This window comes from Apium graveolens, unplaced genomic scaffold, assembly GCF_009905375.1.
Source record: "Apium graveolens cultivar Ventura unplaced genomic scaffold, ASM990537v1 ctg8522, whole genome shotgun sequence".
Lineage (NCBI taxonomy): Eukaryota > Viridiplantae > Streptophyta > Magnoliopsida > Apiales > Apiaceae > Apium > Apium graveolens.
In genome coordinates this window covers 13,486-37,359 of record NW_027421246.1, presented here as the reverse complement: position 1 = coordinate 37,359, position 23,874 = coordinate 13,486, and the positions used below count along the sequence as shown (strand labels likewise).

General features: G+C 32.0%; 7 protein-coding genes across 7 annotated transcripts; 3 read left to right on the top strand and 4 right to left on the bottom strand.

Moving 5' to 3' along the window:
• Positions 1 to 5,035: 5,035 nt before the first annotated feature.
• Positions 5,036 to 5,449, bottom strand: LOC141705081 (agamous-like MADS-box protein AGL80). Its single transcript, XM_074508152.1, has one exon. It carries the CDS (start codon positions 5,447 to 5,449, stop codon positions 5,036 to 5,038), a length of 414 nt encoding a protein of 137 aa, XP_074364253.1.
• A 5,287-nt stretch (positions 5,450 to 10,736) lies between these two features.
• On the bottom strand, positions 10,737 to 11,558 carry LOC141705080 (agamous-like MADS-box protein AGL80). Its single transcript, XM_074508151.1, has one exon. It carries the CDS (start codon positions 11,556 to 11,558, stop codon positions 10,737 to 10,739), a length of 822 nt encoding a protein of 273 aa, XP_074364252.1.
• Positions 11,559 to 14,193: 2,635 nt separating this feature from the next.
• Positions 14,194 to 15,048, top strand: LOC141705079 (uncharacterized). The gene is made up of 2 exons (XM_074508150.1): positions 14,194 to 14,458; positions 14,666 to 15,048. Exons 1-2 carry the CDS (start codon positions 14,194 to 14,196, stop codon positions 15,046 to 15,048), a joined length of 648 nt encoding a protein of 215 aa, XP_074364251.1.
• Positions 15,049 to 16,839: 1,791 nt separating this feature from the next.
• LOC141705077 (agamous-like MADS-box protein AGL80) lies at positions 16,840 to 17,661 on the bottom strand. The gene has a single exon (XM_074508149.1). It carries the CDS (start codon positions 17,659 to 17,661, stop codon positions 16,840 to 16,842), a length of 822 nt encoding a protein of 273 aa, XP_074364250.1.
• Positions 17,662 to 18,604: 943 nt separating this feature from the next.
• On the top strand, positions 18,605 to 19,309 carry LOC141705076 (uncharacterized). Its single transcript, XM_074508148.1, has one exon. The coding sequence runs from the start codon at positions 18,605 to 18,607 to the stop codon at positions 19,307 to 19,309; it is 705 nt and encodes a 234-aa protein (XP_074364249.1).
• Positions 19,310 to 19,323: 14 nt separating this feature from the next.
• LOC141705075 (uncharacterized) lies at positions 19,324 to 20,040 on the top strand. Its single transcript, XM_074508147.1, has 2 exons — positions 19,324 to 19,450; positions 19,658 to 20,040. Exons 1-2 carry the CDS (start codon positions 19,324 to 19,326, stop codon positions 20,038 to 20,040), a joined length of 510 nt encoding a protein of 169 aa, XP_074364248.1.
• Positions 20,041 to 21,785: 1,745 nt separating this feature from the next.
• On the bottom strand, positions 21,786 to 22,614 carry LOC141705090 (agamous-like MADS-box protein AGL80). Its single transcript, XM_074508162.1, has 3 exons — positions 22,069 to 22,614; positions 21,930 to 22,015; positions 21,786 to 21,894 (listed from the first exon to the last, which is right to left on the bottom strand). The coding sequence occupies exons 1-3, from the start codon at positions 22,612 to 22,614 to the stop codon at positions 21,786 to 21,788; spliced, it is 741 nt and encodes a 246-aa protein (XP_074364263.1).
• Positions 22,615 to 23,874: the final 1,260 nt, after the last annotated feature.

Sequence of the window (23,874 nt, the reverse complement as noted above, 5' to 3'; positions counted from 1 at the left end):
AATTAACGGCTACATTGAATAGTAAATTATATTTGGATCAATTTGAAAGTATGGTGTTCCCTTCTTCAAAATTTAAATCAAAGCCGCAACGAGCTAAGTTGGATATTACACGAACAATACATAGTTGACTACAATTTATAAGTTACTTATAAATCAGAATTACATATACTTTTAAGATTATTTTATTAATTACAAGATATCTTAAGCCGGTTCGGAACGATGTTTAGAATAGATACAATTTCAGTGACTTGTTCGACTCTTGCCCATCCGTAAAAAAAGCGAGGGAGATACGCGATATCAAGGTGTTTTGGGCTAAATGAAAAATGTCAGTTGACTGATATTGATACCGTATCAGTTGACTTATACTGATACTGATATCGTATCGTCCTCTTTTCCTTCTGTAACAGAGTAACTCATTTGCAAAAATTAACTTTGTTTTTCAAAAATAACAAATTTGTTTTTTAAAAACTAACTTTTTCAAAATACGAGTAAAAATAAAATTTGTTTGTCTTAATTAGTTTATCAAATAAAAATATGAGTTAATTGTTAAAAATGTTGAAATGTGTTATAAATCGAAAATCTTTTTCAATATAAAAAATGTAATTTAAAAACAGAAATCCAAAAAATGTAAAATTGTAACAGAAATGCAAAGTCTGTTTGTACAAAGTAAAAAACAAAATATAAAAAAAAGCCAAAAAAAGACAACAAAAGGTGGGTGGTGTCGAATCAAAGCAGCCCGCGGTTATTCACGATTATTCATTTTATTTGTGTTATTCGTCGTTCGCCCCGAACCGCTAGACTCGTCGGACCATTAAAATCGCCTAATTCGCGAGCTGTTCACGAGTTAACTGGCTGTTGAACCGGATCGCTGGAAATTCGCCCCGGCACGGGCGGCCCGACCGTTTAGCCGGCTCTACTGATACGACAGCCAACCATTACTACTACTAGGTTCTCAAATAAAGTAAGAGCTCCCAAGTAAAGAGTTTATATCTTTAACATGAAGTAACATAAATTGCCTCAGAAGTTAATACAATAGCTCAAGAAAAGAAATTTATCAGTAACTAGTCAATATTTGTCAAGTGTAATACATAAACAAGCAACATTTGTAAAGAAAAACAATGGCAGTTGGTCTGTGATCTCAGATGATAGGCAGTTGGTCTGTGATCAACCGTATAAGTCACTTTTCACCATATTAGAGTCAATTTATACCCTATAAGAGCCACTTGCCACCATATTGATACAATTAGCATGTTAACATCATGAAAATCCAGTTTAGCTTCGTTTTAGCACACTTTGATATTTCATAATAGGACTCAACTTTGGGCCACATTTTGACTCTAATCAACTATGTAAGTCACTTTTCACCATATTAGAGTCACTTTGCACCCTATTAGAGTCACTTACCACCATATATCTGTAAAATTAACATGTTAACATTATACACATCCAATTTGACATCCTTTTACCATCTCTTAGTGCCACTTTCATACAAGTCAATTTTGTTCCACATTTTGGCTCTAATCAACCGTGTAAGTCACTTTTCACCATATTAGAGTCACTTTGCACCCTATAAGAGTCACTTGTCACTATATATATTGATACAATTAATATGTTAACATCATGTACATGCAATTTGACATCCTTTAAGCATCTCTTGATTGTCCTAAAATCAGCAATTGACGTACTCTTTGCCACACATGGTCTGAGCATATCGAGTATTCGTGGTCAAGGTTTTGACGGGGCTAGTAATATGAGCAGACATATTAGTGGGCTAAAAAGTTTAATACTAGCAGAAAATGCATCTGCCTTTTATATGCATTGCTTTGCTCATCAATTGCAGCTCACACTTGTTGCAGTTTCAAAAAAGCATGATAAAATTTGCTCATTTTTTTACCATCTAGCATCTTTGGTGAATTTTGTTGGGGCTTCTTGCAAAAGAAAAGAATTAGTCTGGGTGAAACAAATAGAAAAGTTAGCTGAAGAAATATCCCAAGGCAATCGAATGACTGGTAAAGGCTTGAATCAAGAGGCAGTTCTTAAACGTCCAGGAGATACAAGATGGTGTTCGCATTATAATACAATTCTAAGTGTGACTTCTTTATTTTTCACCGGCACTTGATCTGCTTGAAGAAATAAAAGTTATGCCTTCCTTTCATGAAAATAAAGGAGAGATTTATAGACTTATTGATGCAATGAATGACTTTGAGTTTATTTTTCTATTGCATTTGATGAGAAAAGTTTTAGGAATCACAAATGACTTATCACAAGCACTACAAAGAAAAGTCCAGGATCTTGCTAATGCTTTATGTTTGGTAAATGTATCGAAGAAAATGTTACAAACATTCAGAGATGATGGATGGAATGAGTTAATTGTTGATATTTCCAAATTCTGTGAAAAGTTTGAGATCGATGTCCCAGATATGGATGTTATCTCTATGCCTCGTGGAAGATCAAGACGTAAACTGCAAAAAGTTTCTAATAAACACCACTTCAAGATTAGTTTGATGAATACTATAATTGATTATCAATTGCAAGAGATTAACGAGCGTCTTGATAGAGATAACATGGAGTTACTTTCCTGCATATCATGCCTAAATCCGCAGAATTCTTTCTTAACTTTTGATAAGTAAAAATTAGTTCAACTTGCAAGATTTTATCCTTCAGAATTTGATCAAATTCGTCTTCTATCACTTGAAGACCAGCTTTCTAGCTATATCGTTGACATGAGAAGTAATGCCGATTTTCAAAATTTGAAGGGCATCCATGATCTTCCTCAAAAAATGGTTCAAAAACACAAAGATATTGGATTTCCTTGGGTTTATATGTTGATAAAATTGTCACTAATTGATGAGAATATATCAGTGACATCATCAAGTCAGCCCGTGACAAAAGATCAAGTGAGTAACAGTGAACAAAAGCTTCTAGAAGAAAAAGTTGTTAGAGTTTGTTAGAGTAATGAAGCACAGCTATTCTTGTATATATTCAGATTAGAGAATATCTTTTTGTTGTTGATAAAAACACAATGTAAAAAAAACAGTTCTAAACAATTTTGTTGAATCACATTATTGATCTTCATCTTCTACATCTTGATAATGACGTTTTCAGTTCTTTCAGTAATTCTACCGGTTGCAACTGCAACAGTTGAGAGAGGATTTTTAGCAATTAAACTTGTTAAAATTACGCTTCGGAATAGAATGGGAGATATTTGGTTGAATGATTGTTTGATAACATATATTGAGAGAGATATTTTTCAAACAATTGAAAATGAAGAAATTATGAAACGATTTCAGAGTATGAAAGATAGGCCGGTGATCTTGTAAATATTAGATTATAATATATGTTCATTTGCTCTTTTGCTTATATTTGTTGATTTGATTACAATTTTTTTCCGGCCCCCCTTAAATTGAAATCTGGATCCGCCAATAGGCTTCTGGTAGCACAACCGTAAGAAATTATTAAAACGGATCACAATTCGATTTCTAAATGAAGTGAAAGGGCTCCCTAGCTATCTCAAGACTTGTACCACTTCTAGGATATTATTAGCTTATGCTTTATAAATAATTAAATATTCACTCCTAAGAAAACATATGTCCACCTCCAAAAATATTCTTGAACTAAACTTTACCTATACTTCTGTAATTAGCTCTATAACCCGTGCGAGGCACAACATGTTCTAAAATATTATAATTTTTTTAAATTAATTTTGATGGTTATTTGGCATATTTAAAAATTTAAATTAATGATAAATATTGAGAATTATCAACCTTATTTTGCTCTATGATGTATTTGAAAAAAATTTCTAATAGCAGTTATAATATTGTCGACTTGCCTATTTGATTCTGTATAATAAATTTTTTTGTGTTGTATTGGGGTAATTTTGTGTAATACACGTGTATAGTGTAGTGTATATGTGACTATATACTATACATGTGACAAAATATATTTTGATCTGTAAAATACGTTTTTTGTATTATATTGATAAAAATTTTATGTAATATTACAAAAACATGATGATATATATATGATTATATTATTTTCTATTTTATAAGTAAGTATTTGATGTTTAAAGTATGCCATAAAAATCGTATTAAATGTTAAACAATTTAAAAATATTATGTTTTGCAAGTGTACCCTAAAATTATTTGGTGATGATTTCTCTTAAACCACAATTAATTTAATACATGTTACTAAAAAATTGATGTAATTATATGTAAGTGTGTGTAGCTATTAATTACAAAATAATTCATATACTTTAATGAAGATTAACTATTAATAAATATTAAATACGAAATAATAAATAGGACAAGGGTTAAAATAGTCATTTCACATTGAATAAATTGTCTCATCCAACCCCATTTGCTCTATTATATATATAATAGATTTAATATACCTTGAAGTTATTAATGTATAAAAATAACGAAGAAAAAAAAAAGGAATATAACAAGCAATGAAATTATTGTAGCAACGCAAAAATAAGAACACACCAGATAGAAATTTATTTAAAGCAAAACAAATATCCTTCAAAGTTCGAAAGAATGTTAAAAATAATATTTTTTTGGTGCAAAATGCTGAAAATATCCATTCTGGGAGTGTAGTGCTGAAAATATTCGTTTGGATATGCATTTACCATATGATTATCATGTTTTGTATTAAATACCCATTTGTCAAATGAGTATCCAGTTTTATTTTTTTTATATTTTTATGATACGCATTTGGCAAATGCGTATCCGAATGATAATACGAAATGCGTATCTTTAGTAATTTTCTTACATACTCCATTCTCAAATGCGTATTACACTTACCAAATTACAAAATACGTAACCAAAACGGTATTTTCAGCATATTTTTTGAAAATGGGTATTTTAAGCAAATTCAACCCCAACAAATGGTAATTTTAACCATCATCCTCAAGGTTGATCGGAAAAACAACAAAAACAAAAGTAACCAGCACTATCACATAAATCCTTTCATCTGCTTCTCCTTGATTGTAGTTCTGATTGGAAACTATGGAAAAAATACACTTGACCACATAACCTCAATCATTCAAATCCGGGATCATCAAATTTTGTAAACCAATTTTCCCCGTCAAACACTGATACATAACCTCAATCATTTCCTTCTCCCTATTATCCTTACACTGTTTCTTCAACTGCTCATTAGCTTTCGCAATCCTCTGTCGCATAAAACTCTCCTGATTAACCATCTTCTTGCTCTGCTCCATCTCCGGCATTCGCTTAAACTGAGCCAACACACGCTGAACACCTTCTGTATTAGGCCACACTTCAGGTCGGGGCTCATACTGACTATAAATGATAGCACAAGCATCAATACCACATAAGGTACTCAACTCTCCAACCTTCTTCATCAGCCCCTTCTTCCTTTTCTTGAATGTCGCTTTTCGAGAAGCATCATTACTGATGAATGCTAACTTCACCTTCTTTCTTGTCATGATGCCTTGTATGATTTTTGTAGAAAACACCAAACAGGGCAAGATCAAAGTATATGGAAGTTATGTGTTTATATATAACTCTTTTTTGCTCTTTCACTACTAAATAAGAAATGTGTGCATTTTTGTAAACGCATCTGAGATTTCTTTGCCAATGAGGCAAATCAATATAATTAAATTTCTTGATGCATAACATGAACACGCATTTATATGTGAAGATCTTTGTTTCTTCTTAATTTGTTTTTTGTATATGGTTTTACACGTTTTCATGTCATTTGAGATAAGTATAATTAGTTGTAATATCTAGCTAAATAAAAGTTTCCATAGTTAGGTAATAAATATAGAATCATTTTAATTGGAAACATATAATCTCAATATGATTTTCCAAATCGGTAAAATCGTAAAATTGTAATTACTTGCGTGATTGTTAAGTACAAATAATTAACAGCTACATTAAATAGTAAATTATATTTGGATCAATTTGAAAGTATGGTGTTCCCTTCTTCAAAATTTAAATCAAAACCGAAACGAGCTGAGTTGGATATTACACGAACAATACATAGTTGACTACAATTTATAAGTTACATATAAATCAGAATTACATATATTTTTAAAATTATTTTATTAATTACAAGATATCTTAAGCCGGTTCGGAACGATGTTTAGAAGAGATACAATTTCAGTGACTTGTTCGACTCTTGCCCATCCGTAAAAAAAGCGAGGGAGATACGTGATATCAAGGCGTTTTGGGCTAAATTAAAAATGTCAGTTGACTGATACTGATACTGTATCAGTTGACTTATACTGATACTGATATCGTATCGTCCTCTTTTCCTTCCGTAACAGAGTAACTCATTTGCAAAAATCAACTTTATTTTTCAAAAATAACAAATTTGTTTTTTAAAAAACTAACTTTTTCAAAATACGAGTAAAAATAAAATTTGTTTGTCTTGATTAGTTTATCAAATAAAAATATGAGTAAATTGTTAAAAATGTTGAAATGTGTTATAAATCGAAAATCTCTTTCAATATAAAAAATGTAAAATAAAAACAGAAATCCAAAAAATATAAAATAAAAATAAAAATGCAAAGTCTGTTTGTACAAAGTAAAAAACAAAATATAAAAAAAAACAAAAAAAACAACAAAAGGTGGGTGGTGTCGAATCAAAGCAGCCCGCGGTTATTCACGATTATTCGTTTTATTCGTGTTATTCGTCGTTCGCCCCGAACCGCTAGACTCGTCGGACCATTAAAATCGCCTTATTCGCGAGCTGTTCACGAGTTAACTGGCTGTTAAACCGGACCGCTGGAAATTCACCCCGGCACGGGCGGCCCGACCGTTTGGCCGGCTCTACTGATACGACAGCCAACCATTACTTCTACTAGGTTCTCAAATAAAGTAAGAGCTCCAAAGTAAAGAGTTTATATCTTTAACATGAAGTAACAGTTATTGCCTCAGAAGTTAATACAATAGCTCAACAAAAGAAATTTATCAGTAACTAGTCAATATTTTAAGTGTAATACATAAACAAGCAACATTTGTAAAGAAAAACAATGGCAGTTGGTCTGTGATCTCAGATGATAGGCAGTTGGTCTGTGATCAACCATATAAGTCACTTTTCACCATATTAGAGTCAATTTGCACCCTATAAGAGCCACTTGCCACCATATTGATACAATTAGCATGTTAACATCATGAAAATCCAGTTTAGCTTCGTTTTAGCACACTTTGATATTTCATAATAGGACTCAACTTTGGGCCACATTTTGACTCTAATCAACTATGTAAGTCACTTTTCACCATTTAGAGTCACTTTGCACCCTATTAGAGTCACTTACCACCATATATTTGTAAAATTAACATGTTAACATTATACACATCCAATTTGACATCCTTTTACCATCTCTTAGTGCCACTTTCATACAAGTCAATTTTGTTCCACATTTTGGCTCTAATCAACCGTGTAAGTCACTTTTCACCATATTAGAGTCACTTTGCACCCTATAAGAGTCACTTGTCACTATATATATTGATACAATTAATATGTTAACATCATGTACATGCAATTTGACATCCTTTAATCATCTCTTGATTGTCCTAAAATCAGCAATTGACGTACTCTTTGCCACACATGGTCTGAGCATATCGCGTATTCGTGGTCAAGGTTTTGACGGGGCTAGTAATATGAGCAGACATATTAGTGGGCTAAAAAGTTTAATACTAGCAGAAAATGCATCTGCCTTTTATGTGCATTGCTTTGCTCATCAATTGCAGCTCACACTTGTTGCAGTTTCAAAAAAGCATGATAAAATTTGCTCATTTTTTTACCATCTAGCATCTTTGGTGAATTTTGTTGGGGCTTCTTGCAAAAGAAAAGAATTAGTCTGGGTGAAACAAATAGAAAAGTTAGCTGAAGAAATATCCCAAGGCAATCGAATGACTGGTAAAGGCTTGAATCAAGAGGCAGTTCTTAAACGTCCAGGAGATACAAGATGGTGTTCGCATTATAATACAATTCTAAGTGTGACTTCTTTATTTTTCACCGGCACTTGATCTGCTTGAAGAAATAAAAGTTATGCCTTCCTTTCATGAAAATAAAGGAGAGATTTATAGACTTATTGATGCAATGAATGACTTTGAGTTTATTTTTCTATTGCATTTGATGAGAAAAGTTTTAGGAATCACAAATGACTTATCACAAGCACTACAAAGAAAAGGCCAGGATCTTGCTAATGCTTTATGTTTGGTAAATGTATCGAAGAAAATGTTACAAACATTCAGAGATGATGGATGGAATGAGTTAATTGTTGAAATTTCCAAATTCTGTGAAAAGTTTGAGATCGATGTCCCAGATATGGATGCTATCTCTATGCCTCGTGGAAGATCAAGACGTAAACTGCAAAAAGTTTCTAATAAACACCACTTCAAGATTAGTTTGATGAATACTATAATTGATTATCAATTGCAAGAGATTAACGAGCGTCTTGATAGAGATAACATGGAGTTACTTTCCTGCATATCATGCCTAAATCCGCAGAATTCTTTTTTAACTTTTGATAAGTAAAAATTAGTTCAACTTGCAAGATTTTATACTTCAGAATTTGATCAAATTCGTCTTCTATCACTTGAAGACCAGCTTTCTAGCTATATTGTTGACATGAGAAGTAATGCTGATTTTCAAAATTTGAAGGGCATCCATGATCTTGCTCAAAAAATGCTTCAAAAACACAAAGATATTGGATTTCCTTGGGTTTATATGTTGATAAAATTGTCACTAATTCTACCGGTTGCAACTGCAACAGTTGAGAGAGGATTTTCAGCAATGAAACTTGTTAAAACTACGCTTCGGAATAGAATGGGAGATATTTGGTTGAATGATTGTTTGATAACATATATTGAGAGAGATATTTTTCAAACAATTGAAAATGAAGAAATTATGAAACGATTTCAGAGTATGAAAGATAGGTTGATGATCTTGTAAATATTACATTATAATATATGTTCATTTGCTCTTTTGCTTATAGTTGTTGATTTGATTACAATTTTTTTTTCCGGCCCCCCTAAATTGAAACCTGGATCCGCCACTAGATAGGCTTCTGGTAGCACAACCGTGAGAAATTATTAAAACGGATCATAATTCGATTTCTAAATGAAGTGAAAGGGCTCCCTAGCTATCTCAAGACTTGTACCACTTCTAGGATATTATTAGCTTATGTTTTATAAATAATTAAATATTCACTCTTAAAAAAACAGTGTATGTTCACCTCCAAAAATATTCTTGAACTAAACTTTACCTATACTTCTATAATTAGCTCTATAACCCGTGCGAGGCACAACATGTTCTAAAATATTATAATTTTTTTAATTAATTTTAATATTTTTTTTGGCATATTTAAAAACTTAAATTAATGATAAATATTGAGAATTATCAACCTTATTTTACTCTATGTTGTATTTGAAAAAAATTTCTAATAGCAGTTATATTATTGTCGACTTGCCTCTTCATATTTGATACTGTAGAATAATTTTTTTGTGTTGTATTGGGGTAATTTTGTGTAATACACGTGCATAGTGTAGTGTATATGTGACTATATACTATACACGTGACAAAATATATTTTGAACTGTAAAATACGTTTTTTGTATTATATTGATAATAATTTTATGTAATATTACAGATACATGAAGATATATATGTGATTATATTATTGTCTCATTTATAGGTAAGTATTTGATGTTTAAAGTATGCCATAAAAAATCGTATTAAATGTTAAACAATTTAAAAATATTATGTTTTGCAAGTGTACCCTAAAATTATTTGGTGATGATTTCTCTTAAACCACAATTAATTTATTACATGTCACTAAAAAATTGATGTAATTTTTATGTTAATTATTATCTCAGATTTTTAATTCTTAATTAAATTTATCACATTTTAAATTTTATATCATTGAAAATAACATATGTATACATATATATGTAAGTGTGTGTAGCTATTAATTACAAAAAAATTCATATACTTTAATGAAGATTAGCTATTAATGAATATTAAATAAGAAATAATAAATAGAACAAGGGTTAAAATAGTCATTTCACATTGAATAAATTGTCGCACCCAACCTCATTTGCTCTATTATATATATAATAGATTTAATATACCTTGAAGTTATTAATGTATAAAAATAACGAAGAAAAAAAAAAGAATATAACAAGCAATGGAATTATTGTAGCAACGCAAAAATAAGAACACACCAGATAGAAATTTATTAAAAGCAAAACAAATATCCTTCAAAGTTCGAAAGAATGTTAAAAATAATATTTTTTTGGTGCAAAATGCTGAAAATATCCATTCTGGGAGTGTAGTGCTGAAAATATTCGTTTGGATACGCATTTGCCATATGATTATCATGTTTTGTACTAAATACTCATTTGTCAAATGAGTATCCAGTTTTTATTTTTTTTATATTTTTGTGATACGCATTTGACAAATGCGTATCCCAATGATAATACGAAATGCGTATCTTTAGTATTCTCAAATGCGTGTAATACGCATTTGAGCATATTTTTTATGCGTATACCAATGATAATACGAAATGCGTATCTTTAGTATTCTCAAATGCGTGTAATTAGCATTTGAGCATATTTTTTGAAAATGGATATTTTGAGCAAATTCAACCCAAAAATGGGTATTTTTAACCATTATCCTCAAGGTTGATCCAAAAAACAACAAAAACACAAGTAACCAGCACTGTCACACAAATCCTTTCATCTGCTTCTCCTTGATTGGAAACTATGGAAAGAATGCACTTGACCACATGCCACCATTCTGCGCATCTCCACAGGGCATCATCATCTCCTCACCGTGACTAAATCCCAAATTCTGGCAGTGTTGCTGCTGGTTCAGCATCTGATCAGTACTGCTGTTCCCACTATTGCTGTTGATCCAGTCGCTAAACCAAGGCGGTCTCTGCTGCTGCTGCTGCATTGCTTCCATCTCGCCCTCTATAGCCTTTTCTTCCGTTCCATCAACACAATTAGCCACTCCTTTACCTTTCAACATTGCAGCAGCTGATCCCGAGCCACAGCCAGATCCAGAGCCAGAGCCAACTTTCCCAGGAGTAGTATTCTTTTTCTTAGTAGCCGATATCTGATCAATTCTTTTATAAATCTCCTTCAACTTGTGATCAATAAGCCAACCAAGATCATTCAAATCCGGGATCATCAAATTTTGTAAACCAATTTTCCCCGTCAAACACTGATACATAACCTCAATCATTTCCTTCTCCCTATTATCCTTACACTGTTTCTTCAACTGCTCATTAGCTTTCGCAATCCTCTGTCGCATAAAACTCTCCTGATTAACCATCTTCTTGCTCTGCTCCATCTCCGGCATTCGCTTAAACTGAGACAACACACGCTGAACACCTTCTGTATTAGGCCACACTTCAGGTTGGGGCTCATAGTGACTATAAATGATAGCACAAGCATCAATACCACATAAGGTACTCAACTCTCCAACCTTCTTCATCAGCCCCTTCTTCCTTTTCTTGAATGTCGCTTTTCGAGAAGCATCATTACTGATGAATGCTAACTTCACCTTCTTTCTTGTCATGATGCCTTGTATGATTTTTGTAGAAAACACCAAACAGGGCAAGATCAAAGTATATGGAAGTTATGTGTTTATATATAACTCTTTTTTGCTCTTTCACTACTAAATAAGAAATGTGTGCATTTTTGTAAACGCATCTGAGATTTCTTTGCCAATGAGGCAAATCAATATAATTAAATTTCTTGATGCATAACATGAACACGCATTTATATGTTAAGATCTTTGTTTCTTCTTAATTTGTTTTTGGTATATGGTTTTACACGTTTTCATGTCATTTGAGATAAGTATAATTAGTTGTAATATCTAGCTAAATAAAAATTTCCATAGTTAGGTAATAAATATAGAATCATTTTAATTGGAAACATATAATCTCAATATGATTTTCCAAATCGGTAAAATCGTAAAATTATAATTACTTGCGTGATTGTTAAGTACAAATAATTAACGGCTACATTGAATAGTAAATTATATTTGGATCAATTTGAAAGTATGGTGTTCCCTTCTTCAAAATTTAAATCAAAGCCGCAACGAGCTAAGTTGGATATTACACGAACAATACATAGTTGACTACAATTTATAAGTTACTTATAAATCAGAATTACATATACTTTTAAGATTATTTTATTAATTACAAGATATCTTAAGCCGGTTCGGAACGATGTTTAGAATAGATACAATTTCAGTGACTTGTTCGACTCTTGCCCATCCGTAAAAAAAGCGAGGGAGATACGCGATATCAAGGTGTTTTGGGCTAAATGAAAAATGTCAGTTGACTGATATTGATACCGTATCAGTAATCAGTTGACTTATACTGATACTGATATCGTATCGTCCTCTTTTCCTTCTGTAACAGAGTAACTCATTTGCAAAAATTAACTTTGTTTTTCAAAAATAACAAATTTGTTTTTTAAAAACTAACTTTTTCAAAATACGAGTAAAAATAAAATTTGTTTGTCTTAATTAGTTTATCAAATAAAAATATGAGTTAATTGTTAAAAATGTTGAAATGTGTTATAAATCGAAAATCTTTTTCAATATAAAAAATGTAATTTAAAAGCAGAAATCCAAAAAATGTAAAATTGTAACAGAAATGCAAAGTCTGTTTGTACAAAGTAAAAAACAAAATATAAAAAAAAGCCAAAAAAAGACAACAAAAGGTGGGTGGTGTCGAATCAAAGCAGCCCGCGGTTATTCACGATTATTCATTTTATTTGTGTTATTCGTCGTTCGCCCCGAACCGCTAGACTCGTCGGACCATTAAAATCGCCTAATTCGCGAGCTGTTCACGAGTTAACTGGCTGTTGAACCGGATCGCTGGAAATTCGCCCCGGCACGGGCGGCCCGACCGTTTAGCCGGCTCTACTGATACGACAGCCAACCATTACTACTACTAGGTTCTCAAATAAAGTAAGAGCTCCCAAGTAAAGAGTTTATATCTTTAACATGAAGTAACATAAATTGCCTCAGAAGTTAATACAATAGCTCAAGAAAAGAAATTTATCAGTAACTAGTCAATATTTGTCAAGTGTAATACATAAACAAGCAACATTTGTAAAGAAAAACAATGGCAGTTGGTCTGTGATCTCAGATGATAGGCAGTTGGTCTGTGATCAACCGTATAAGTCACTTTTCACCATATTAGAGTCAATTTACACCCTATAAGAGCCACTTGCCACCATATTGATACAATTAGCATGTTAACATCATGAAAATCCAGTTTAGCTTCGTTTTAGCACACTTTGATATTTCATAATAGGACTCAACTTTGGGCCACATTTTGACTCTAATCAACTATGTAAGTCACTTTTCACCATATTAGAGTCACTTTGCACCCTATTAGAGTCACTTACCACCATATATCTGTAAAATTAACATGTTAACATTATACACATCCAATTTGACATCCTTTTACCATCTCTTAGTGCCACTTTCATACAAGTCAATTTTGTTCCACATTTTGGCTCTAATCAACCGTGTAAGTCACTTTTCACCATATTAGAGTCACTTTGCACCCTATAAGAGTCACTTGTCACTATATATATTGATACAATTAATATGTTAACATCATGTACATGCAATTTGACATCCTTTAAGCATCTCTTGATTGTCCTAAAATCAGCAATTGACGTACTCTTTGCCACACATGGTCTGAGCATATCGAGTATTCGTGGTCAAGGTTTTGACGGGGCTAGTAATATGAGCAGACATATTAGTGGGCTAAAAAGTTTAATACTAGCAGAAAATGCATCTGCCTTTTATGTGCATTGCTTTGCTCATCAATTGCAGCTCACACTTGTTGCAGTTTCAAAAAAGCATGATAAAATTTGCTCATTTTTTTACCATCTAGCATCTTTGGTGAATTTTGTTGGGGCTTCTTGCAAAAGAAAAGAATTAGTCTGGGTGAAACAAATAGAAAAGTTAGCTGAAGAAATATCCCAAGGCAATCGAATGACTGGTAAAGGCTTGAATCAAGAGGCAGTTCTTAAACGTCCAGGAGATACAAGATGGTGTTCGCATTATAATACAATTCTAAGTGTGACTTCTTTATTTTTCACCGGCACTTGATCTGCTTGAAGAAATAAAAGTTATGCCTTCCTTTCATGAAAATAAAGGAGAGATTTATAGACTTATTGATGCAATGAATGACTTTGAGTTTATTTTTCTATTGCATTTGATGAGAAAAGTTTTAGGAATCACAAATGACTTATCACAAGCACTACAAAGAAAAGTCCAGGATCTTGCTAATGCTTTATGTTTGGTAAATGTATCGAAGAAAATGCTACAAACATTCAGAGATGATGGATGGAATGAGTTAATTGTTGATATTTCCAAATTCTGTGAAAAGTTTGAGATCGATGTCCCAGATATGGATGCTATCTCTATGCCTCGTGGAAGATCAAGACGTAAACTGCAAAAAGTTTCTAATAAACACCACTTCAAGATTAGTTTGATGAATACTATAATTGATTATCAATTGCAAGAGATTAACGAGCGTCTTGATAGAGATAACATGGAGTTACTTTCCTGCATATCATGCCTAAATCCGCAGAATTCTTTTTTAACTTTTGATAAGTAAAAATTAGTTCAACTTGCAAGATTTTATACTTCAGAATTTGATCAAATTCGTCTTCTATCACTTGAAGACCAGCTTTCTAGCTATATTGTTGACATGAGAAGTAATGCTGAATTTCAAAATTTGAAGGGCATCCATGATCTTGCTCAAAAAATGCTTCAAAAACACAAAGATATTGGATTTCCTTGGGTTTATATGTTGATAAAATTGTCACTAATTCTACCGGTTGCAACTGCAACAGTTGAGAGAGGATTTTCAGCAATGAAACTTGTTAAAACTACGCTTCGGAATAGAATGGGAGATATTTGGTTGAATGATTGTTTGATAACATATATTGAGAGAGATATTTTTCAAACAATTGAAAATGAAGAAATTATGAAACGATTTCAGAGTATGAAAGATAGGCTGATGATCTTGTAAATATTACATTATAATATATGTTCATTTGCTCTTTTGCTTATAGTTGTTGATTTGATTACAATTTTTTTTTCCGGCCCCCCTAAATTGAAACCTGGATCCGCCACTAGATAGGCTTCTGGTAGCACAACCGTGAGAAATTATTAAAACGGATCATAATTCGATTTCTAAATGAAGTGAAAGGGCTCCCTAGCTATCTCAAGACTTGTACCACTTCTAGGATATTATTAGCTTATGTTTTATAAATAATTAAATATTCACTCTTAAAAAAACAGTGTATGTTCACCTCCAAAAATATTCTTGAACTAAACTTTACCTATACTTCTATAATTAGCTCTATAACCCGTGCGAGGCACAACATGTTCTAAAATATTATAATTTTTTTAATTAATTTTAATATTTTTTTTGGCATATTTAAAAACTTAAATTAATGATAAATATTGAGAATTATCAACCTTATTTTGCTCTATGTTGTATTTGAAAAAAAATTCTAATAGCAGTTATATTATTGTCGACTTGCCTCTTCATATTTGATACTGTAGAATAATTTTTTTGTGTTGTATTGGGGTAATTTTGTGTAATACACGTGCATAGTGTAGTGTATATGTGACTATATACTATACACGTGACAAAATATATTTTGAACTGTAAAATACGTTTTTTGTATTATATTGATAATAATTTTATGTAATATTACAGATACATGAAGATATATATGTGATTATATTATTGTCTCATTTATAGGTAAGTATTTGATGTTTAAAGTATGCCATAAAAAATCGTATTAAATGTTAAACAATTTAAAAATATTATGTTTTGCAAGTGTACCCTAAAATTATTTGGTGATGATTTCTCTTAAACCACAATTAATTTATTACATGTCACTAAAAAATTGATGTAATTTTTATGTTAATTATTATCTCAGATTTTTAATTCTTAATTAAATTTATCACATTTTAAATTTTATATCATTGAAAATAACATATGTATACATATATATGTAAGTGTGTGTAGCTATTAATTATAAAAAAATTCATATACTTTAATGAAGATTAGCTATTAATGAATATTAAATAAGAAATAATAAATAGAACAAGGGTTAAAATAGTCATTTCACATTGAATAAATTGTCGCACCCAACCTCATTTGCTCTATTATATATATAATAGATTTAATATACCTTGAAGTTATTAATGTATAAAAATAACGAAGAAAAAAAAAGGAATATAACAAGCAATGGAATTATTGTAGCAACGCAAAAATAAGAACACACCAGATAGAAATTTATTAAAAGCAAAACAAATATCCTTCAAAGTTCGAAAGAATGTTAAAAATAATATTTTTTTGGTGCAAAATGCTGAAAAATATCCATTCTGGAAGTGTAGTGCTGAAAATATTCGTTTGGATACGCATTTGCCATATGATTATCATGTTTTGTACTAAATACTCATTTGTCAAATGAGTATCCAGTTTTTATTTTTTTTATATTTTTGTGATACGCATTTGGCAAATGCGTATCCCAATGATAATACGAAATGCGTATCTTTAGTAATTTTCTTACATACCCAATTCTCAAATGCGTATTACACTTATCAAATTACAAAATACGTAACCAAAACGGTATTTTCATCATATTTTTTGAAAATGGGTATTTTGAGCAAATTCAACCCAAAAATGGGTATTTTTGACCATAATCCTCAAGGTTGATCGGAAAAACAACAAAAACACAAGTAACCAGCACTATCACATAAATCTTTTCATCTGCTTCTCCTTGATTGTAGCTCTGATTGGAAACTATGGAAAGAATGCACTTGACCACATGCCACCATTCTGCGCATCTCCATAAGGCATCATCGTCTCCTCACCGCGACTAAATCCCAAATTCTGGCAGTGTTGCTGCTGGTTCAGCATCTGATCAGTACTGCTGTTCCCACTATTGCTGTTGATCCAGTCGCTAAACCAAGGCGGTCTCTGCTGCTGCTGCTGCATTGCTTCCATCTCGCCCTCTAAAGCCTTTTCTTCCGTTCCATCAATACAATTAGCCACTCCTTTACCTTTCAACATTGCAGCAGCTGATCCCGAGCCACAGCCAGATCCAGAGCCAGAGCCAACTTTCCCAGTAGTAGTATTCTTTTTCTTAGTAGCCGATATCTGATCAATTCTTTTATAAATCTCCTTCAACTTGTGATCAATAAGCCAACCAAGATCATTCAAATCCGGGATCATCAAATTTTGTAAACCAATTTTCCCCGTCAAACACTGATACATAACCTCAATCATTTCCTTCTCCCTATTATCCTTACACTGTTTCTTCAACTGCTCATTAGCTTTCGCAATCCTCTGTCGCATAAAACTCTCCTGATTAACCATCTTCTTGCTCTGCTCCATCTCGGGCATTCGCTTAAACTGAGACAACACACGCTGAACACCTTCTGTATTAGGCCACACTTCAGGTCGGGGCTCATACTGACTATAAATGATAGCACAAGCATCAATACCACATAAGGTACTCAACTCTCCAACCTTCTTCATCAGCCCCTTCTTCCTTTTCTTGAATGTCGCTTTTCGAGAAGCATCATTACTGATGAATGCTAACTTCACCTTCTTTCTTGTCATGATGCCTTGTATGATTTTTGTAGAAAACACCAAACAGGGCAAGATCAAAGTATATGGAAGTTATGTGTTTATATATAACTCTTTTTTGCTCTTTCACTACTAAATAAGAAATGTGTGCATTTTTGTAAACGCATCTGAGATTTCTTTGCCAATGAGGCAAATCAATATAATTAAATTTCTTGATGCATAACATGAACACGCATTTATATGTTAAGATCTTTGTTTCTTCTTAATTTGTTTTTGGTATATGGTTTGATACGACAGCCAACCATTACTACTACTAGGTTCTCAAATAAAGTAAGAGCTCCCAAGTAAAGAGTTTATATCTTTAACATGAAGTAACATAAATTACCTCAGAAGTTAATACAACAGCTCAACAAAAGAAATTTATCAGTAACTAGTCAATATTTGTCAAGTGTAATACATAAACAAGCAACATTTGTAAAGAAAAACAATGGCAGTTGGTCTGTGATCTCAGATGATAGGCAGTTGGTCTGTGATCAACCATATAAGTCACTTTTCACCATATTAGAGTCACTTTGCACCCTATAAGAGCCACTTGCCACCATATTGATACAATTAACATGTTAACATCATGAATATCCAGTTTAGCTTCGTTTTAGCACACTTTGATATTTCATAATAGGACTCAACTTTGGGCCACATTTTGACTCTAATCAACTATGTAAGTCACTTTTCACCATATTAGAGTCAATTTGCACCCTATAAGAGTCACTTACCACCATATATTTGTAAAATTAACATGTTAAAATTATATACATCCAATTTGATATCCTTTTACCATCTCTTAGTGCCACTATCACACAAGTCAATTTTGTTCCACATTTTGCCTCTAATCAACCGTGTAAGTCACTTTTCACCATATTAGAGTCACTTTGCATCCTATAAGAGTCACTTGTCACTATATATTGATCCAGTTAATATGTTAACATCATGTACATGCAATTTGATATCTTTTAACCATCTCTTGATTGTCCTAAAATCAGCAATTGACGTACTCTTTGCCACACGTGGTCTGAGCATATCGCGTATTCGTGGTCAAGGTTTTGACGGGGCTAGTAATATGAACAGACATATTAGTGGGCTAAAAAGTTTAATACAAGCAGAAAATGCATCTGCCTTTTATGTGCATTGCTTTGCTCATCAATTACAGCTCACACTTGTTGCAGTTTCAAAAAAGCATGATAAAATTTGCTCATTTTTTGACCATCTAGCATCTTTGGTGAATTTTGTTGGGGCTTCTTGCAAGAGAAAAGAATTAGTCGTGGTGAAACAAATAGAAAAGTTAGCTGAAGAAATATCCCAAGGCAATCGAATGACTGGTAAAGGCTTGAATCAAGAGGCAGTTCTTAAACGTCCTGGAGATACAAGATGGGGTTCGCATTATCATACAATTCTAAGTGTGATTTCTTTATTTTCACCGGCCCTTGATGTGCTTGAAGAAATAAAAGACATGCCTTCCTTTCATGAAAATAAAGGAGAGATTTATAGACTTATTGATGCAATGAATGACTTTGAGTTTATTTTTCTATTGCATTTGATGAGAAAAGTTTTAGGAATCACAAATGACTTATCACAAGTACTACAAAGAAAAGACCAGGATCTTGCTAATGCTTATGTTTGGTAAATGTATCGAAGAAAATGTTACAAACATTCAGAGATGATGGATGGAATGAGTTAATTGTTGATGTTTCCAAATTCTGTGAAAAGTTTGAGATCGATGTCCCAGATATGGATGCTATCTCTATGCCTCGTGGAAGATCAAGAGGTAAACTGCAAAAAGTTTCTAATAAACACCACTTCAAGATTAGTTTGATGAATACTATAATTGATTATCAATTGCAAGAGATTAACGAGCGTCTTGATAGAGATAACATGGAGTTACTTTCCTGCATATCATGCCTAAATCCGCAGAATTATTTCTTAACTTTTGATAAGTAAAAATTAGTTCAACTTGCAAGATTTTATCCTTCAGAATTTGATCAAATTCGTCTTCTATCACTTGAAGACCAGCTTTCTAGCTATATAGTTGACATGAGAAGTAATGCTGATTTTCAAAATTTGAAGGACATCCATGATCTTGCTCAAAAAATGGTTCAAAAACACAAAGATATGGGATTTCCTTGGGTTTATATGTTGATAAAATTGTCACTAATTCTACCGGTTGTAACTGCAACAGTTGAGAGAGGACTTTCAGCAATGAAACTTGTTAAAACTACGCTTCGGAATAGAATGGGAGATATTTGGTTGAATGATTGTTTGATAACATATATTGAGAGAGATATTTTTCAAACAATTGAAAATGAAGAAATTATGAAACGATTTCAGAGTATGAAAGATAGGCCGATGATCTTGTAAATATTACATTATAATATATGTTCATTTGCTCTTTTGCTTATATTTCTTGATTTGATTACAATTTTTTTTTCTGGCCCCCCTTAAATTGAAACCCGGATCCGCCACTAGATAGGCTTCTGGTAGCACAACCGTAAGAAATTATTAAAACAGATCACAATTCGATTTCTAAATGAAGTGAAAGGGCTCCCTATCTATCTCAAGACTTGTACCACTTCTAGGATATTATTAGCTTATGCTTGATAAATAATTAAATATTCACTCTTAAGAAAACAGTGTATGTTCACCTCCAAAAATATTCTTGAACTAAACTTTACCTATACTTCTGTAATTAGCTCTGTAACCCGTGCGAGGCACAACATGTTCTAAAATATTATAATTTTTTAAAATTAATTTTGATGTTTTTTGGCATATTTAAAAATTTAAATTAATGATAAATATTGAGAATTATCAACCTTATTTTGCTCTATGCTGTATTTGAAAAAAAATTCTAATAGCAGTTATATTATTCTCGACTTGCCTCTTTGATACTGTATAATAACTTTTTTTGTGTTGTATTGGAGGTAATTTTGTGTAATACACGTGCATAGTGTAGTGTATATGTGACTATATACTATACACGTGACAAAATATATTTTGAACTGTAAAATACTTTTTTTGTACTATATTAATAAGGATTTTATGTAATATTACAAAAACATGATGATATATATGTGACTATATTATTGTCTATTTTATAAGTAAGTATTTGATGTTTAAAGTATGCCATAAAAAATCGTATTAAATTTTAAACAATTTAAAAATATTATATTTTGCAAGTGTACCCTAAAATTATTTGGTGATGATTTCTCTTAAACCACAATTAATTTAATACATGTTACTAAAAAATTGTTGTAATTTTTATGTTAATAATTATTTCAGATATCTAATTCTTAATTAAATTTATCATATTTTAAATTTTATATCATTGAAAATAACATATGTATACATATATATGTAAGTGTGTGTAGCTATTAATTACAAAATAATTCATATACTTTAATGAAGATTAGCTATTAATAAATATCAAATACGAAATAATAAATAGGACAAGGGTTAAAATAGTCATTTCACATTGAATAAATTGTCTCACCCAACCCCATTTGCTCAATTATAAGATTTAATATACCTTGAAGTTATTAATGTATAAAAATAACGAAGAAAAAAAAAGGAATATAACAAGCAATGAAAGTATTGTAGCAACGCAAAATAAAAACACACCAGATAGAAATTTATTTAAAGCAAAACAAATATCCTTCAAAGTTCGAAAGAATGTTAAAAATAATATTTTTTTGGTGCAAAATGCTGAAAATATCCATTCTCGGAGTGTAGTGCTGAAAATATTCGTTTGGATATGCATTTACCATATGATTATCCCTGTTTTGTACTATATACCAATTTGTCAAATGAGTATCCAGTTTTTTTTTTTTATAATTTTGTGATACGCATTTGGCAAATGCGTATCCCAATGATAATACGAAATGCGTGTCTTTAATGATTTTCTTACATACCCAATTCTCAAATGCGTGTAATACGCATTTGAGCATATTTTTTGAAAATGGGTAATTTGAAGCAAATTCAACCCAAAAATGGATATTTTTAACCATCATCCTCAACGATTGATCGGAAAAACAACAAAAACAAAAGTAACCAGCACTATCACATAACTCTTTCATCTGCTTATCCTTGATTGTAGCTCTGATTGGAAACTATGGAAAGAATGCACTTGACCACATTCCACCATTCTGCGCATCTCCATAAGGCATCATCATCTCCTCACCGCGACTGGTTGAATCCCAAATTCTGGCAGTGTTGCTGCTGGTTCAGCATCTGATCAGTACTGCTGTTCCCACTTATTGCTGTTGATCCAGTCGCTGAACCAAGGCGGTCTCTGCTGCTGCTGCTGCATTGCTTCCATCTCGCCCTCTATAAGCCTTTTCTTCCGTTCCATCAACACAATTAGCCCACTCCTTTACCTTTCAACATTGCAGCAGCCGATCCCGAGCCACAGCCAGATCCAGAGCCAGAGCCAACTTTCCCAGTAGTAGTATTCTTTTTCTTAGTAGCCGATATCTGATCAATTCTTTTATAAATCTCCTTCAACTTGTGATCAATAAGCCAACCAAGATCATTCAAATCCGGGATCATCAAATTTTGTAATCCAATTTTCCCCGTCAAACACTGATACATAACCTCAATCATTTCCTTCTCCCTATTATCCTTACACTGTTTCTTCAACTGCTCATTAGCTTTCGCAATCCTCTGTCGCATAAAACTCTCCTGATTAACCATCTTCTTGCTCTGCTCCATCTCCGGCATTCGCTTAAACTGAGCCAACACACGCTGAACACCTTCTGTATTAGGCCACACTTCAGGTTGGGGCTCATAGTGACTATAAATGATAGCACAAGCATCAATACCACATAAGGTACTCAACTCTCCAACCTTCTTCATCAGCCCCTTCTTCCTTTTCTTGAATGTCGCTTTTCGAGAAGCATCATTACTGATGAATGCTAACTTCACCTTCTTTCTTGTCATGATGCCTTGTATGATTTTTGTAGAAAACACCAAACAGGGCAAGATCAAAGTATATGGAAGCTTATGTGTTTATATATAACTCTTTTTTGCTCTTTCACTACTAAATATGAAATGTGTGCATTTTTGTAAACGCATTTGAGATTTCTTTGCCAATGAGGCAAATCAAAATAATTAAATTTCTTGATGCATAACATGAACACACATTTATATGTTAAGATCTTTGTTTCTTCTTAATTTGTTTTTTGTATATGGCTTTTACACGTTTTCATGTCATTTGAGGTAAGTATAATTAGTTGTAATATCTAGCTAAATAAAAGTTTCCATAGTTGGGTAATAAATATGGAATCATTTTAATTGGGAATATATAATCTCGATATGATTTTCCAAATCGGTAAATCGTTAAAATTGTAATTACTTGCGTGATTGTTAGTACAAATAATTAACGGCTACATTGAATAGTAAATTATATTTGGATCAATTTGAACGTATGGTGTTCCCATCCTCAAAATTTCTATCAAAGCTGAACCGAGCTGAGTTGGATATTACACGAACAATACATAGTTGACTACAATTTATAAGTTACTTATAAATCAGAATTACATATATTTTTAAAATTATTTTATTAATTACAAGATATCTTAAACCGGTTCAGAACGATGTTTAGAATAGATAAAATTTCAGTGACTTGTTCGACACTTGCCCGTCCGTAAAAAAGCGAGGGAGATACATGATATCAAGGTGTTTTGGGCTAAATGAAAAATGTCAGTTGACTGATACTGATACCGTATCAATTGACTTATACTGATAATAATACCGTACCGTCCTCTTTTCCTTCCGTAACAGAGTAACTCATTTGCAAAAATTAACTTTGTTTTTCAGAAATAACAAATTTGTATTTTAAATACTAACTTTTTCAAAATACGAGTAAATATAAAATTTGTTTGTTTTGATTAGTTTATCAAATAAAATATGTGTAAATTGTTAAAAATGTTGAAATGTGTTATAAATCGAAATCTTTTTCAATATAAAAATGTAAAATAAAAACAGAAATCCAAAAAATGTAAAATAAAAACAGAAATGCAAAGTCTGTTTGTACAAAGTAAAAAACAAAATATAAAAAAAACAAAAAAGACAACAAAAGATGGGTGGTGTCGAATCAAAGCAACCCGCGGTTATTCACGATTATTCATTTTATTCGTTATTCGTGTTATTCGTCGTTCGCCTCGAACCACCAGACTCGCCGGACCATTAAAATCGCCT